General features: G+C 61.7%; 6 protein-coding genes across 6 annotated transcripts in view; 3 read left to right on the top strand and 3 right to left on the bottom strand.

Moving 5' to 3' along the window:
* Positions 1–636, bottom strand: part of GGTG_05416 (hypothetical protein) — a gene marked incomplete at both ends in the record, with an annotated part of 1531 nt that extends 895 nt beyond the window's left edge. Inside the window, one exon of the mRNA XM_009223219.1 lies at positions 67–636. Coding sequence (XP_009221483.1) covers positions 67–636 — 570 coding nt within the window. The remainder of the gene's footprint in view (positions 1–66) is intronic.
* Positions 637–976: 340 nt separating this feature from the next.
* Positions 977–4676, bottom strand: GGTG_05415 (STE/STE20/YSK protein kinase). The gene has a single exon (XM_009223218.1). The coding sequence runs from the start codon at positions 4016–4018 to the stop codon at positions 1385–1387; it is 2634 nt and encodes an 877-aa protein (XP_009221482.1). The 5' UTR covers positions 4019–4676; the 3' UTR covers positions 977–1384.
* Positions 4677–4794: 118 nt separating this feature from the next.
* GGTG_05414 (hypothetical protein) lies at positions 4795–6531 on the top strand. The gene has a single exon (XM_009223217.1). The coding sequence runs from the start codon at positions 5551–5553 to the stop codon at positions 6499–6501; it is 951 nt and encodes a 316-aa protein (XP_009221481.1). The 5' UTR covers positions 4795–5550; the 3' UTR covers positions 6502–6531.
* A 619-nt stretch (positions 6532–7150) lies between these two features.
* Positions 7151–7800, top strand: GGTG_05413 (hypothetical protein; the record flags this gene model as incomplete). The annotated part of the gene is made up of 2 exons (XM_009223216.1): positions 7151–7160; positions 7244–7800. 2 exons carry the CDS (start codon positions 7151–7153, stop codon positions 7798–7800), a joined length of 567 nt encoding a protein of 188 aa, XP_009221480.1.
* A 274-nt stretch (positions 7801–8074) lies between these two features.
* On the bottom strand, positions 8075–12479 carry GGTG_05412 (peroxisome biosynthesis protein). Its single transcript, XM_009223215.1, has 2 exons — positions 12187–12479; positions 8075–12107 (listed from the first exon to the last, which is right to left on the bottom strand). Exons 1-2 carry the CDS (start codon positions 12301–12303, stop codon positions 8415–8417), a joined length of 3810 nt encoding a protein of 1269 aa, XP_009221479.1. The 5' UTR covers positions 12304–12479; the 3' UTR covers positions 8075–8414.
* Positions 12480–12750: 271 nt separating this feature from the next.
* On the top strand, positions 12751–15820 carry GGTG_05411 (DNA replication licensing factor mcm7). Its single transcript, XM_009223214.1, has 4 exons — positions 12751–13007; positions 13099–13358; positions 13428–15497; positions 15587–15820. Exons 1-4 carry the CDS (start codon positions 12959–12961, stop codon positions 15665–15667), a joined length of 2460 nt encoding a protein of 819 aa, XP_009221478.1. The 5' UTR covers positions 12751–12958; the 3' UTR covers positions 15668–15820.

Below are 15820 nucleotides of genomic sequence, written 5' to 3'. Positions count from 1 at the left end.
GATCAGCGCCAGCGCCAGCGGAGAGGCCGGCAGGCGCGCGCCGAACGTGGGCAAGCCCGCCGTCACCTCGGGCGCGAGGCGGCGGGAGGCCGGCGGCGGCGGCGTGGGGTTGCGGAGAAGGATGGTCAGCGGGCCCGGCCAGAAGCGCTGCAAGAGCGGGAGGTAGATGGGCGGGATCGGGTCGTCGTAGCTGTTGCTGTCGTCATTGGGAGTGGCGCCGACGAGGAGCGAGCGCAGCATGTCAAGGTCGCACACGTGCACGATGAGCGGGTTGTCCGACGGCCGGCCCTTGGCGGCGTAGATGCCCCTGACGGCGGCGCTGCGGGTCGCGTCGGCGCCGAGGCCGTAGACGGTCTCGGTCGGGAACGCGACGGGCACGTCGCTGCTCCGGAGCCGCTCCGCCGCCCGCCGCAGCGGGCCGAGCGCCGGGTGCTCGTCGGCGTCGACATGGGCGTCCCCGGACGGTCCAGAGGAAGGGGCCGCCGCCAGCTCCCACGACGCCAGGTTCTGGATCGGGGTGATGCTGATGTTGCTGCTGCTGCTCCCTGTGCCATTACTGCTAGCGACCACCACCTCCCGGAAGCGGCCGAGGCTGGCGGCGGCGGCCGGGTCGACCCTGACGACTTCGGTCTTCATGGCTGCGACGACGGAGCCGGACGCCTGCCGTCGGGCCCCGATGCGATTCAGGGGAGAGTATATGCGGGCGAGGGTGGATGCAGTTCTGCTGTCGAGGCCGAGTCTTTTGATGATGCCCGCCACCTTCGCCGAGAGGGTAAAAGGGTAGCCTTCGAGAAAGTATGCAATTTCAAAGTGACTGAAAGTACTCTTTTGGCCAAGAACGGTTTTTTGTTCATTCGAATCGTCTTTTAGAACTTGTTGCTTCCAGTGACGCCCAAATCCTGATTTGGAGGGTGGGAGCGCTGGGCCTTGATATTGCCACTGACTCACAGTGGGACAAAATTTTCACTGACAAGATGGAGGCGCGGCACTCAAAATTCATTCCATACATTCTCTCATGGTCTCACCAGCCGTCTCACTACATCCAGCGCCCTCCTCCTGGCAACTGTCTCTTCCTTGTGCATATCCTAGATGAATGGAATTTTGATTACTGATGGCTGGGTCAATGTCAAGATTGACGGAAATAAAGAATATGTTAATGGGAAACAGATAAGAGGGAGAAAAAAAAACAGAATGTCGCAGGTTACCTGGTATCTAAGAATGTCATAACGGCATCTCTTGCCTGAAACTTCAAGACAGAGCTTCTATATCCCAATGCTCATGCAACGCCCTGCGCTATGAACTGCTCGCTCGTCCTCATCTTTCATCCACGCTGCTTGTTTCCCAGTGCGTTTTATATCGGTTCGATATGGCTCAATCTTTCACATCAATCTTCGACCGCATGTTCCAGCCTGTCGCCGCCGCCGCCGCCACCACCGCCACCACCACCACCACCGCCGGCTCCCGAGGGATTTCTCCGGAGGATAGGGAGGTTTAAAATGTGTGCGTGAGAGAAGCTGAGATGCTCCTGGAAGCTGGCCAGCATCCGCTGCAGCTCGTCGCTGGCTTCCTGCCGGCTGCAGACACCCTGCATCACCCGCGCCGATGGCGGGTTGGGGAGCACCGGCATCTCTTCGAGGTCCTGGGTGTGTTGCTGCGGGAACTGCTGCTGATCCATGTTGTATCGTTGCGGCATCTGGCCGCCGCCACCCAGGTTTTCCTGCGTTTCTCGCCGGTGATCCATCATATTCAGATAGTCCGTGTCGAGATACTCCCCGCCCGGATAGCCCCCGTCTTCGAACGAGTCGGGCCTCGGCCTGCGTTGAGGATCGGACGATCCAACGAGGGAACCGTCGTTGCCGTCGTTCAGCACCAGGTTCGGCATGCTGGCGCTTCCTTCCTGCTTGCTCCCGACAGCAAGCCGTGCGAAGTCGGAGTCGTCCGATACGTAGATGGAAGGCTCTCTGCCGCCAAAGCTGCCGCCACCGCCGCCGCCCCGAGGCGGGCTGCTCACATAGATGGACGCGTGCCGCTCGAATTCGAATGGGTTGGCCGTCATCCCAATGTCCGAGCCCGTCACGCTAACCACGTCCGAGTTGGCTGTGGATGGGCGGGTGAGCTCTGGCATGCTGTCTGGCAGGCTCTCGTCCAGGTCGATCAGGGAGCTCACCGAGGTTCGGTTGTCCGGCGCCCGAGGTACCGACAGTTCGTTGTAAGCCTGCGACTGCATCCCAACCGGGTCCGTCTGGTGATGGAGCAGCTGGGGCCTCCCCTGCGGCGGTGGCGAAGGCTCGGGCGTCATGCCAAGATCGTCGTGGAATGAAAAGTGTGACATCTCAGGGTTGGCCGACAGCGGCGCCGCCTGCATCGACGGAAACTTCCAGTCCCGTGTGCGGCGGTTGTTGTTCAGGTCTGCCGGATCGCTGAGCGGCGCCTTGTTGAAATCGTGGCTGTCGTCCATGCTGTAGTCCAAGTGACTGTAGTCCACGCCTGCCGCGGCATGCGAGTTTGAGGCTCTGATGGTCTCCATGTCGGTGAACATTGACAAGCGGCTCCCGTCCAGGGACATATCTAGGTCGATCAGGGACTCCCGGAGAGTGGAGTGCAGTGAGTCGTCCCGGAGCGGAAGATCCGAGGCAACGGGAGCCGGCATGGGTCGCCCATAATAGACCCGTGAGTTGTCCTCGTAGTTGGAAATGGTGTTGGGGTCGAACACCTTCTCCAGCGGTGCCTTCAGGACCGGCAGTTGCGGAGGTGGGCGGCGTCGTCCCTTGTTGGTCTTTGAAGGCCGGGTAGTCTCGTCATTGAATTCGGGCAGGCCAAGGTTGGACCCGTAGACGTCATATACGGCCTGGTTGTCCGAGTCGTCAAAGACGCGCTGGTCAAACGCCATGGTTGTGCTGAAGTTCCACTCGTCGGCTGCCAGGGCGGTTGACGATAGGTCGCTTTCTGACAGGCCGTTCAGCCCCTGGGCACCTCCGGGGTTGAAGAGCGACTTCCTCGATCCTCCTTGTGACTCCCAAAGCCTGTAGGCCCTGACCAGCAGCGCCAGTGACGAGGTGGGAAACATTTCCTCGGTTTGGAAGATGTAGGGGTGCTGCTGTATGGCCTCGATGGGCGGCCGCTTGGCGGGATCGTCGACCAGGCAGTAGGCGACTAGGTCCTTCAGCGCATCCGAGTACTGGTCGCCCCCCAGCCTCGGGACCTGCTTCTTGATGAAGTCCCCAAGCTGGTGAAAGGCCATGCCAGACAGGGCATTGGGGGGCAGGCCCGAGGCAACCTCAAAGACGAGGGACCCAAAGGCCCAGATGTCAACCTCGGTGCCGTACGAGTTGGAGCCGTCAAACAGCTCCGGGGCCATCCAGTTAGGGGTGCCGATGACGGTGGTGCGCTTGTCGAGACGCGTCTCTATGACGCCGGCGACGCCGAAGTCGCACAGCTGGACCCCGCCGGCCTCGGTGATGAGGACGTTTGCGCACTTGATGTCGCGGTGGATGATGCCCTGACGGTGGACCCAGAAGATGGCCTCGGCGACCTCACGCAGGATTGGGATGATCCACTTCTCCTGCAGACCGTGGGGAGCGGTAGGCTGCATGAGCGTGGATACACTGCCGCCGGCGCAGTACTCGGTGATGATCCACATGGACGACTGCACGGGCATGGCCTCGAGGACGAAGTTGACGTTGCGGGCGCCGCTGTCGCCCAGAAGCTTGAGGGCGCCGATCTCGTTCATGATCTCCCGGTACGTGTCGGCCAGCTTGGGGTTGAGGGTGTCGCTCTCGTCGATGTCGATGATCTTGACGGCGACGACGCGGTTGTCCTTGACGTCGTTGGCCTTGTAGACACGGCCGTAGCTGCCCTTGCCGATGAGCTCCTGGAGGACGTAGGGCGGCGGTTCCTTGCCGTTCTTGTTGGACTCCTCCACGATGTGCATCTGCATCTTCTGGGCATCTTCGAGGGCTTTTCGCTTGGTGACCGACTGGTCGGCACCTCGCACCTGGAGGCTCGCCCTGGGCAGCATCTTTGCTGTGGAGGTCACAGGGGTGGGGTGGCCAGAGACGTCGGTCTAGGTAGATATCTAGAGGTAGATACCTAGATGTAGGTATCCAGCTGTTCCCAATACAGGCCCTCGGCGTCGATCCGTCTGCGGCCAGGTGCTCGAATTGGCAAGTACCAAGTACGCCCAAAGGGCAACTGAATACAGGCTTGGCAGGCTAGGCTATGCCATGGATCTTGTCAAGCCGGCCAGTTGAATGGGCGCCTACAACACGATTAGATGCGCAGAGTTTCCAGCGCTCCTGGGGGCAGACACCGGGCACCTGGCCTTGTCGGTGGTGGTGGACTAGCTGGGCTCGGTGAGCCGCCGGCCAAATCGCAGCCACGCCGTCTCGTGACTTTGGGCAGAGACGACTCAGGCGCCCTGACTAGAGCTCTCTTGCTGGAGAAAGCAAGGATGAGAGTAGCCTGTTGGGAGAAGAAGAATGCAGCCTGGCAGTGAAGAGAATGAAGAAATAAACGAGAATTGACTTCTGGTCTAGCGCGTCTTGTCGGGGCTCCTGAGCCGTGTCAGGAGTACCAGCCCCAGCCTCTGTGCCAGAAAAGGGGAACGTGCACCCACGCGCCGCGACTTGGGTCGTGGGACGTGGGAATGGAGCCAGCCTGCCAGCCCAAGAGGGAAATACCGGGGACAGTGGATTCGCAATTCATACAGTGCGTTGCTTACGCGAGACGGGCCGCTGCGAGACTGCCGAATTCATGGCCAAGAGACGAGGCCGGTGTTGCAGACAAGTCGACAGTGGCGATATGGAGAAATTCAAGGCGAATACCGAGGTGCTTGAAGCCGAAACTCGGAAAATAATCCTTCACAAATAAATCCTGTCGCGACACCGAGGCAAAGCTGCAGCTCGCAAAATCCGACGGCATTTTCAACTGCAATATGAAGGAAGGCCATTTACCCATTCCTGGCAGCCGCGCGGGCGGATAATGTGAGCGGCGGGATTCTTTGTCAGCCCATCAACCCCGCCGCTGCTGTCTTCTGGCGCGTGGCCTGCGTTTCTACTGGACGGGGGTGCCAAGACACGCAATCCCTGACGAAGCACATCAGTGTCCAGCGATGCAGGGCGAGCTGCCGAGTGGCTTCCGATCACACCCTCCCGCGCGACCGTCTGTCGGAATCCTTGGCACCTCCCTGGTTGAGATGTCAAGATGTGCGAGTTGGCAGGTCGGGGCCCGGTCGGTGTTGGAGGAGCGACTAGACAAAGCACAAGCTTACAGCCGATTCGCGCTCGCCCTGAGCGGAATTCCATGCCATCACCCCGCCCATGAGCTGCACCTCAAGGGCAAAGCGGCGAGCTCGGCGAGCTGTGGAGGGCTAGGCCACCGTTGACAAACGTGGTGATGGTTGTATAAAAGCTTCGGGATGCCCATGGGGTTTCTTCCTCTCAGTCTAGATGATAATATCCCCAAGCTTCCATCAGACCACTCCTATCTCACACCCTATCGAGCAACCTTGACCAAATCACTTATACCATCTACCCTGCACACCCCAACACAATGCGCGCTGTCCAGACGACATCGTGGGAGGAGGGTCCGCACCAGGTGACGCTGGACGCACCGCCGGCGCCGTCCGAGTCGCAGCTGCAGCTCCGCATGAAGTACGTCGGCCTGCACAACGTGGTGCGCTCGCGCGCCTCGGGCCGGCACTACTCGGCGTCGCTGCTGCCGCACACGGTGGGCATCGACGGCGTGGGCGTCGACGAGGCCACGGGCAAGCACTACTTTGTCATCGGCATGGCCCCAAACTTCGGCACCGCCGTCGAGGTCCTCAACGTCGACCGCCGCGCCGCCGTCCCGCTCCCCGAGGGCGCCGCCGCCGACGCCGCCGCCGTGGCCGCCAGCGTCAACCCGGGCATGAGCTCCTGGCTCGCCCTCAAGCTGCGCACCGCCGACCTGCCGCAGGGCTTCACGGCCCTGGTGCTCGGCGCCACTAGCGCTAGCGGCGAGCTGGCCGTGCCGCTCGCCCGCGCCCTCGGCGCCGCCGCCGTCGTGGGCGCGGCCCGCAACCCGGAGGCGCTCGCCGCAGTCCCCGGCCTGGACCGCCGCGTCGAGCTCAGGGGCGACGGCGGCGCCGACACGGACTGGACGGGCATCCTCGAGGGCGTCGACGTGGTGCTCGACTACATCAGCGGCGACGTGGCCGCGCGCGTGCTCGAGGCCCTGCCGCCGCGCGGCAAGGCCGTGCAGTTCGTGCAGATCGGCGGCCTGTCGGGCCAGCCGTCCATCAACGTCCCGAGCGCCGCGCTGCGGTCAAAGAACCTGACCATCCGCGGCTCCGGCCCGGGCGCCTTCTCCATCCCCGAGATGGCCAAGGAGATGCCGGGGCTCGTCGCCGCCCTGGCCGCCATGGAGCTGAAGAAGCCACAGCTGGTCCCGCTCGACGAGTTTGAGAGGGTCTGGGCCGACAAGGCCGTTGCCAAGAACGGGAGGATCGTGTTTACGCTGTGAGAAGGGCTGTTTTCCTTGTCAGGATATGCATGTTCTTTCGACTCTATTCTGGTGAATACTAGCCAAATTTCCAACTCTTGCCACCACTCACCGTAGACATGTCTGGTAATACGGTGGCTCGTTTGAGGGAGAAACACCTGGAACCCCCCGGCACCGTAGGACCCCCCGGTCTATAAGATTCGGGAAAGCAGGAGGTGCCACCTGGCTTAGAGGGACCCCGATTCAAGTGTTAAACAATGGCTTGAATATCGTTCCCCTGCGACTTTCAGCGCCATGACCGGCGTTTGGACGGTAGTCGCCCAGCAATGACACACGAGACGTTTCGAAGCGCCCCCTTGTTTTTCTTTTTTGGCTTCTCCCCGACGACAAAAGGTCTGCTTTGTGTGGCATCGCTCGCTTCGTCGGTGGGCTGCGCTGGTCGCAACGTCAATTGCTTGGCGGGCTGCAGTACAAGTACGGGCTAGTAAACAGAACTGAACCAACGGTCCAATCTTGCTGGCAGTTATCTTTATCGTTTGGCAACCATCGCTAGAAGCATTTACTTCTAAACGGCTTTTAATTACAATATTCCCAAGTTTCCTTGCAGTCCTCAATCAATTTCATATACACACTTACCCAAGTCTTTACGTCGTCAGATCCCGCCGCCATCATGTCCTCAAGTAAGTTGCCCCTCATGAGAAGAGGGGAAATTCAAGTGAGAGTGGCACCACCAGCTGAGCTGACCCTTCTCCACCCTCAACAGTCCTGAACGGAACGGCCAACGTCCTCCACAAGACCAAGCTCCCCGCCGGCGCGACGCGCGAGCAGGGCGTGGCCATGCTGCACGACCACGCCTTCTACCTCTCGTGCGACCCGCACCTGGTCAAGCAGTCCGAGCTCAAGCCCGACGACGCGCGCGTCAAGGACGCCGCGCCGCCGCCGCCGCCCGAGCGCGTCGCCTCGGCCGCCGTGGCGGGGCGCGCCCGGCGCTTCTACGAGGTCCACGACCTGGTCCACAACCTGCCGGGGGGCCTGTGGGACTCCAACGTCGTGAGCACAAACGAGATAACCGACATCGAGGCCGGCCTCTTTGTCCGCATCCGCAGCCCCATGGCCGTCGTCATGGACACGTTTTGGGAGATCAGGGCCGTCGAGGGCGAGGAGGGCGCGTGGGAGCTGGTTGAGGAGATCACGATCTCGGCGTCCCGTCTGATCGTCGGGCTGGTCAAGTCGCTGTGCGAGGGCGGGTGGGAGAAGATCCACGAGAAGATGATGGAGAGGCTAAAGGCGGAGCTGGCGGCCAAGAAGGCCGCGGCATAGATGGTCGTTGGGATGGGGCTATGTCGCGGTGACTAATAAAGTCTACGGTTGACTGCAAGTCACATTATTTGAACATTTCTTGATATCCTTCCACTGCGCAGCAATCACCTCGACCGTCATTCCGCATGTTCTTGCGTCGGTTGGGCCAAGTGAGCCTCGCTCCGAGTCTCACCTATATCATACTTATGTTCATGGGGTAGATAGCCTGCGGATTTGCCTTGACGACAGACGACAGATGGAGGGGCGTTCGAGACTGCCGTTACGGGCAGGGTGTCGACGTGTCAATGTTTGCTTGATGATATCATCGCCCTTCTGAAGATGACTATTCATACCAAGTTCAGAATGGCTGTAGGCACTCAAAGCTATCTCGGTTGCTAAGAAGTATAATGAGTAATAAAGAAAGGAAGAGGGGAAGGGAAGTAAAGAGGCCAAGGAACGAGGAACCACGACTTCAAGGATATGTCCATACGATGTGGGTTTTAATCAACTAGAATCACCATTCAAGCATTGTGCCGAGACATTAAGCTGCATTTTTGCCATGTTGTATACATCCCCATCAACGTCGTAACGTCCCCTCCCTCCATCCCTCAAATTCAAGATGCCATCACCCTCGCTCACATCAAGCTGCTCCGCCCGCCAACCTCCATGCTCCCCTGCCCGTCCTTCATCTGGCCGCTGCGGCCGACGACGAACTCGTGGTAGATGCGCTCCAACCGCGCCCGCTCCTGCGAGCTGATGCTGGGCCGCGTCTCCTCGAGCGCCTTGCTCAGGTGCTTCCAGTTGATGACCACCTCGTTGCTGCCGCCGCCGCCGCTCTGCTTCTCCTCAATGCCGTTGGCCCGGGAAGCCCCGCCGCGACCGCCAGCCGCCCGCGATGCCTTGGCCATCTTGCGCGCGAGGCGGATGCCGTCGAGCTTGGCCGCGATGGCCGCGCGCTCCGCCAGCTCGGCCGACAGCATGGTGCCCTTGGGCTGCCCGTCGCCGTCGGCCGCGTCCTGCGTGCCGTAGAGGAACTGCACATAGTTCCTGCTGCTGCCAGACCCGGCGGACCCCGAGTTCTTGTCACCGCCGCCGCCGCCTTTGTGCTTGCGCCTACCGCTACTCGAGGACGGCGCGGCAGCAGCGTCCGTGTGGTCGCCCAGCACGTCGTGGATGGCTTCGAGCTGCGAGTTGGCCATGAGCGCCTGCAGGTCTGCACCCGTGAAGCCCTCGGTGCGGCGCGCGAGCTCCGCCATGCCCTCGTCGGACCCCAGCACGTCGTCGGCGACCTTGAGCTTCTTGGCCAGGGCCCGCAGGATGTCGAGTCGGTCCTCGGGCCCCGGGAAGTCGCAGATCAGGGACTTGTCCAGGCGGCCGGGCCGGAGCAGCGCCGGGTCGATAAGGTCTGGGCGCGACGTGGCCGCGAGGACGTAGACGCCAGACAACCCCTCGGCGCCGTCCATCTGTGTGAGCAGCTGGTTGACGACGCGGTCCGTGACGCCGGTCGAGTCGTGCCCACGCTTGGGCGCGATCGAGTCGAACTCGTCAAAGAACAAGACGCACGGCCGCGCCGCCTGTGCCCGCTCGAACAGGTCGCGCACCGACTTCTCGGACGCACCGATGTACTTGTTCAGGATCTCGGGGCCCTTGACGCTGATGAAGTTGAGCCCACACTCGCCCGCCACCGCGCTCGCCAGCAGCGTCTTGCCGCAGCCTGGGTAGCCGTAGAGCAGCAGGCCTGACCGCAGCCGCAGCGGGCACTGGGCGAAGATGGGTGCGTATCGGGTTGGGTACTGAAGCGTCTCGAGCAGCACGCGCCGTGTCTCGACCAGGCCGCCGATCGAGTCAAACTTTGTTGACGAGCTCTGCAAGCTGACGTTGTGCAACGAGGCTGGCGTGAAGCCCTTGAGCGCCTCCTCGAAATCCTCCATGCCGAGCGGCACGCCCCCAAAGAGTCCCAGTTGGTCGTCGTCAGGGGACTCGGCGATAGACCTCGCCAGCGCCGCGTTGCGTGCCCGTGCGACCAGGAGCACGAGGTCTCCTGGCATGTAACCGTCGGTCCTTCCGGCGATATCGAGGAAGTCTAGATCGGGCTGGAGGCTGTATCCCTGCACGGCTGGCGACGAAAAAGTCTGGCGAGTCGGCCGGCTGGGTCCATCCATCCAGGCGCCATCATCAGCCGATGTACTCCCATCAGCCGTCGTGGGGCGGCTCCCCAGCTGTTGTTCACTGCCATCATCCAGATGTTCGTCTCTTTCAGGGGCAAGAGGGCCCTGGCGCGTGATGGCTTCCATCATTTTCTTCCTCGCCTCCTTGCCTGGCGACTTGAGCTCCACAATCTCTCGAACGACATGGCCTCCGACGATGACGTTGTGGACCGACTCCTTGTCCTGCGCAGTTGCCAGGAGAACCACGCCGCCATCCTTGGCACAGTATTGCCGCACAATGGCGCACAGCGCTTCACTGATTTGCCGACTGCGGCCGTTCTCGTTGCCAACTTGAAGCTCCGTCTCTGCGGGGCACAACTTGTCCAGGTCGTCCAGGATGACGATAGCCTGGCCACCTAACCTCGCGCCCCAGCTGGCTCTCATGAAGATGCGGTTCAGTGTCTCGCGGATGGTCGATATCCTGCTCTCATCGTTGACGAGCGTGCGGCAGGGGAAGTAGGTTGTGTGAAAGAAGGACTCTCGCTTCAGCACTGAGGCCATGTCCCGCCCGACTGTAGTCTTGCCCGAGCCTAGACCACCGGTAAGGAGAACGGAGGACATGTGACTCAAGTGTGATTTGAGTTGGGACAATAGAGAGTCAATCCCAACGAGGACGCTGTCCGATGAGGCTTCATCTTCACCGTCCTCAAGATATGCGTCCTTGGGCCGAGGCACTGGAGGCTGAATATCCAAAGGAATCTGCTTCTGGGAGCTTAATACCCAGGCAGCAGGCTCCTTACCTGCCTGGCCGGGCTTAGGCGGGGGGTCAAACCTGATGATACCGCCCTCCCATCCTTGTGACTGCTCGATCCCGTCGTAGACACCGAGAATCTGGCCATCGGTTAGAGGACCAGACAGCAGCCCATTGCCGTCCTTGCGGTCATAGACCAGCCTAAGCCTTTTGGCAGCCTCTTCTTTCTCCGCGCGTGATTCTCCTCCAAACTTGAGCCCGGAGGCGGTTGGTGAGACGCCAGGGCTCAAAAATGGGAAGACCTTGATCCGTCTGACCGTGTTCGGAGATTCATCCTCGCCCGCATTCTCGTCCCCAGCCCTCCCTGACTTCGAGGATAGCGCCAGGGGGGAAGGAGCAGGTTCGAGCTTGACCACACCTCCCACAATACCCTGGCAGCCTAATGATGCACAGAGGGGAGAAGACAGCGTGACACTAGAGCCGTTGGGAGGGTCGTCCCATCCACAGAGCCTCGCGATGACCCTGGCGGGCTCGTGCTTGCTCCCGCCCTCTGCCTGCGCGTCCTGTGGTTGAGGTGCCGCCGGTCGCATCACGGTCACGCACACATGCTTGACACCCCTGAAGCCCCGTGTGAAGAGCAGATCGCGATCCACCCACACGGCAGGTCCCCACTGTGCGCCTTGTTGTGTCTCGTCCTCATCCTCGTAATCAAACCACTCGTCGCAGTAGCGACGGTCGATGGCCCTGAGAAACAGCGTTGGCCCGCGCTCCTCGGGCTGTTTCTTGCGCCGGGAACTGCTGCCCGAGCTTTTTCGCGAGCCGTCCACGCTCCTTCCACCTTTGCCACTGGACCGCGGCGGTTTTGCTCGTTCCTTGGGCGCCACAATGACCTCGGCGTTGGGTGCGATTTTGGCGAACGGCATATCGGCGCCGAGGGCGGGCACCAACGAGGAGACCCTCACACTAGCGGACGAGGTGGGCGAGAGATGAAGGGCGAACGAGTGGGCGGCAGAGCCAGCGACGCCGCCGGGCGGGGCGTAGGCCGGGTTGGGCAGGGCGCGGACCTGGGAGATCATGTTGAGCTCGAGGAAGGTCGCGTGCAGCTCGATCATCTCCCAGTCTTCGGGGGTCAGCGGCTCGATGTGGACGGTATGGGCGAGCGGGGGGTCGAGGTGGACAGAGGCAGCGACGCGCTGGCCCTCGCGCAACCCTAGCGTCGACGCCAGCGTTGGGTCCATCTCGACAAGAGCGGCCTCCTGGTCGCGCCCGCCGGTGCGAGAGCCGCTGCCTTGTAGGATACCGCTGCCGTCGCGGCTGACGGCCGGGGCAAGGCGGCGCTTGCTTGGCATGCCGGTCCAGCCGACATAGACCGACTTCTGGGCGCCGTCGTTTGCGCGATAGCTGAGTTCGACGATGACATTTTGAGCGGGCTGAGTGTGTCTCGGGTTAGAATGCGCGATGTCCGGCTGCTCTGCCACATGGGTGTCGGGAGAGGAAAGCGAAGCTCACAGTGTTGATGCCGGTAAGGAGGTTGACTAGGCTCGAGGGCAGGTTGACGAGACAGTTCTTGAGATGGGACAGCGAAATCTCGGCATGCGCCGAGTTCGCGTTCTTTCGCAGCGACATTTTGTAGTTGACACTACGTCGATGGCGCTCAGACTCGTATAAGCAATGGTGTTGCGAGCACCAGACCGAACACTGGCCCTGAGGGACCTTGATCGCGGTGTCAAGTGTCTTTCTAGTCAATACTCAACTAGGCTGTCGCACCCCTGTCACCCTTGCTGCCGTCGTAGCTTGAGCCGAGGCACCTGCAGCCGAGCCCGAGCCACTGGAGCTGGAACGGCTGACAGGGGCGTGGCACCCAAATAGATGGCAATTAGGTGTGGCGGGGTAGCTTGTGGCTGCTCCTGCTCCGGTTGGCTCGTGTCGATTTGGCCATCAAAACCGCGGGACGAAAGACGCGTCTAATCCACCCCTGAATCGCGTCGCCCCTGCCAACCGCCCACCACCGACTCTCTACAGCTCCCAACCACCGACAGCCAGCCCAGCCCAGCCCGCCCCGTAGCGCCATTCTCAATCCCTGCCCGCCGTTCTGGAGCCGCAAAACTGAAGCCGCGCCGCAACCGCATCCCGCCTCCAGCCAACGCCCACCGAACGCCCGGAGCGAGCCCACGACGCCAACACCGAGCGATTGATTTTGCGATTTGTTTACTGGAAGCTCTCTGGACTCCCGGCGACCTTTCTGTTGCGCCGATTCGCGAGCCCGACGGCACCAGCAACCATGGCGCTTCTCACATACCGGGCGCCGGTGAGCTACACGTCGCAGCAGAGTACGTGCGACTGGCGCATCGCCTGGGGAAGAGGGGGGAGGGGGGAGGGGCAGTGGGAATAAAGAAAGCTAACCCGCCGGAATACGTACAGCCGGCTTCGAGAACTTCTTGCAAGAGTTCAAGACCTCACCCGAGCAGGCCATCACACAGGGTCTCGGTGATATCGCGATCGGCGATGACGACCTTAGCGATGACTACGATTTCATGGACGAAGACGACGAGGCAGCTCAGCGCAGGCAGCAGGAGCGCGCGCGGCAAAAGGGCCCCCACTATAAGTACAAAGAAATGCTGCGCCAGTTAGCCGACAGGAAAATCGACGAGGTGGTGATAGACCTGGACGATCTAGCTACGGTGATTGCCCCCGTCCGCCCACCGACTGCAACAGACGGTGCACAGTGCTGACGCTGCCGGAACCCAAAGTACGAACAAAACGTGGATGAGGGCCTCAAGCTGGTTCAGTCGGTCGAGACAAACACAAAACACTATGTCGACATCGTGTCGCGAGCAGTCGACAAGATGATGCCGGAACCTAGCGCCGACGTCAGCTTCAAGGACGATGTTCTGGACGTCCTTATGGCTCGGAGGCAAGAGCGGAACCGTGCGCTGGCCCAGGCGGCCGAGTCGCAGAACAACCAGTCTCTGTTGGATGATAAGTTCCCCGCAGAGCTGGTGCGCCGGTACACGCTCGTCTTCAAGCCGCGCACCTCGACGGCCGAGAACCCCGTCAAGGCGCTTGCGGTCCGCCAGGTGCGAGGCGACCACCTCGGCCACCTGATCACCATCAGCGGCATCGTGACGCGCGTGTCGGACGTTAAGCCCATTACCCAGGTCAGCGCGTACACGTGCGACCGCTGCGGCTGCGAGATCTTCCAGCCCATCATCGACAAGCAGTACTCGCCCCTCACCACCTGCCCGTCCGAAGACTGCAAGGCCAACCAGTCCCAGGGCCAGCTGCACCCGTCCTCCCGGGCCTCCAAATTTCTTCCCTTCCAGGAGGTCAAGGTTCAGGAGATGGCAGAGCAGGTACCCATCGGCCAGATCCCCAGGACACTGACCATCCTGTGCTACGGCTCACTGGTTCGGAAGGTCAACCCCGGTGACGTTGCCGATATTGCCGGCATCTTCTTGCCCACTCCCTACACGGGCTTCAAGGCCATGCGCGCGGGTCTGCTCACCGACACCTACCTTGAAGCGCATCACATCACACAGCACAAGAAGGCATACGACGAGATGGTCATCGACACCAGGCTCGTGCGCAAGATCGACCAGTTCAGGGTATCGGGTCACATCTACGAGTACCTGGCCAAGTCTATCGCGCCCGAGATCTTCGGCCACCTCGACGTGAAGAAGGCTCTGCTACTCCTGTTGGTCGGAGGTGTCACCAAGCAGATGGGCGACGGCATGAAGATCCGTGGTGACATCAACATCTGCTTGATGGGTGATCCCGGTGTGGCCAAGTCCCAGCTGTTGAAGTACATCTCAAAAGTCGCTCCTCGAGGTGTCTACACCTCTGGCCGGGGTAGCAGTGGTGTTGGTCTCACGGCCGCCGTCATGCGCGATCCCGTGACGGACGAGATGGTCCTGGAGGGCGGCGCGCTGGTGCTGGCCGACAACGGCATCTGCTGCATCGACGAGTTCGACAAGATGGACGAGAACGACCGCACGGCGATCCACGAGGTCATGGAGCAGCAGACCATCAGCATCAGCAAGGCCGGCATCTCGACCAGCCTGAACGCGCGCACGTCGATCCTAGCGGCGGCCAACCCGGTGTATGGGCGCTACAACCCGCGCATCTCGCCCGTGGAGAACATCAACCTCCCCGCGGCGCTCCTGTCGCGCTTCGACATCATGTTCCTGCTGCTCGACACGCCGGCGCGCGACACGGACGCGCAGCTCGCCAAGCACGTGGCCTACGTGCACATGCACAGCAGGCACCCGGACCTGGCGGCGGGCGGCGTCGACGGCGTCATCTTCACGCCGCACGAGATGCGCAGCTACGTAGCCGAGGCGCGCACCTACCGCCCCACGGTGCCCGAGTCGGTGTCCGAGTACCTCATCAAGACGTACGCGCGCATGCGCGAAGCCCAGCGCCGCGCCGAGAAGCAGGGCAAGCTGTTCACCCACACGACGCCCCGCACCCTGCTCGGCCTCGTGCGCCTGGCCCAGGCCCTCGCCCGCCTCCGCTTCGCCTCGTCGGTCAGCCAGGACGATGTGGACGAGGCCCTGCGCCTCGTCGAGGCCTCAAAGGCCTCGCTCGACGCCGAACAGGGCAACTCCCGCGGCGGCCGCGGCCGCCTCAACGCCAGCTCCCGCATCTACAATCTCGTCAAGGCCCTCGCCGACACGGGCGCCTGCCGCGCCGACGACGCAGAGGACGAGGACGAGCTCGGCGTCGAGCTCAGCCTGCGCCGCGTCCGCGAGCGCGTCCTGGCAAAGGGCTTCACCGAGGACCAGTGGAACGCCGCGCTGGACGAGTACACCGAGCTGGACGTGAGTACATGTGTTGTTTCTGATCGCCATGATTATTATGATGATGTGGTGTCGCCTGCTAACCATGCCGTGATTTTCCCCCAAAACAGGTCTGGCAAACTGCCGGAAACGGCACGAGGCTGGTCTTTATCACGTCCAACAACGACGAGCCAGACGAGGAGTACCCGTGAGGCTGTTGAGAGGTATCGGGTGAGCAATGTAGTGAAGGGGAAAAGGGTGTGTAGATGGTGTTACAGCATCAGTGTGCAGCGTGGCCTGGTCTTGGCGTGGCACTTTTTTATGTTCTTGTTAATCGGCTATGCCTGGCTAGCTGAATACCCCCC

This window comes from Gaeumannomyces tritici (genome assembly GCF_000145635.1).
Source record: "Gaeumannomyces tritici R3-111a-1 unplaced genomic scaffold supercont2.3, whole genome shotgun sequence".
Classification (NCBI taxonomy): Eukaryota; Fungi; Ascomycota; class Sordariomycetes; order Magnaporthales; family Magnaporthaceae; genus Gaeumannomyces; species Gaeumannomyces tritici.
The sequence above is the reverse complement of the archived record's forward strand: the minus strand, read 5'-3'. Positions and strand labels throughout refer to the sequence as shown.

Excerpts from the sequence above, each read along its gene's own strand:
- GGTG_05411 (XM_009223214.1), top strand. The coding sequence starts at position 12,959 with ATGGCGCTTCTCACATACCGGGCGCCGGTGAGCTACACGTCGCAGCAG. Across the intron at positions 13,359-13,427 it reads ACCTGGACGATCTAGCTACG|TACGAACAAAACGTGGATGA; the intron begins GTGATTGCCCCC and ends CGGAACCCAAAG. Across the intron at positions 15,498-15,586 it reads ACGAGTACACCGAGCTGGAC|GTCTGGCAAACTGCCGGAAA; the intron begins GTGAGTACATGT and ends CCCCCAAAACAG.
- GGTG_05415 (XM_009223218.1), bottom strand. The coding sequence starts at position 4,018 with ATGCTGCCCAGGGCGAGCCTCCAGGTGCGAGGTGCCGACCAGTCGGTC.
- GGTG_05412 (XM_009223215.1), bottom strand. The coding sequence starts at position 12,303 with ATGTCGCTGCGAAAGAACGCGAACTCGGCGCATGCCGAGATTTCGCTG. Across the intron at positions 12,108-12,186 it reads TCCTTACCGGCATCAACACT|CCCGCTCAAAATGTCATCGT; the intron begins GTGAGCTTCGCT and ends AGACACACTCAG.
- GGTG_05414 (XM_009223217.1), top strand. The coding sequence starts at position 5,551 with ATGCGCGCTGTCCAGACGACATCGTGGGAGGAGGGTCCGCACCAGGTG.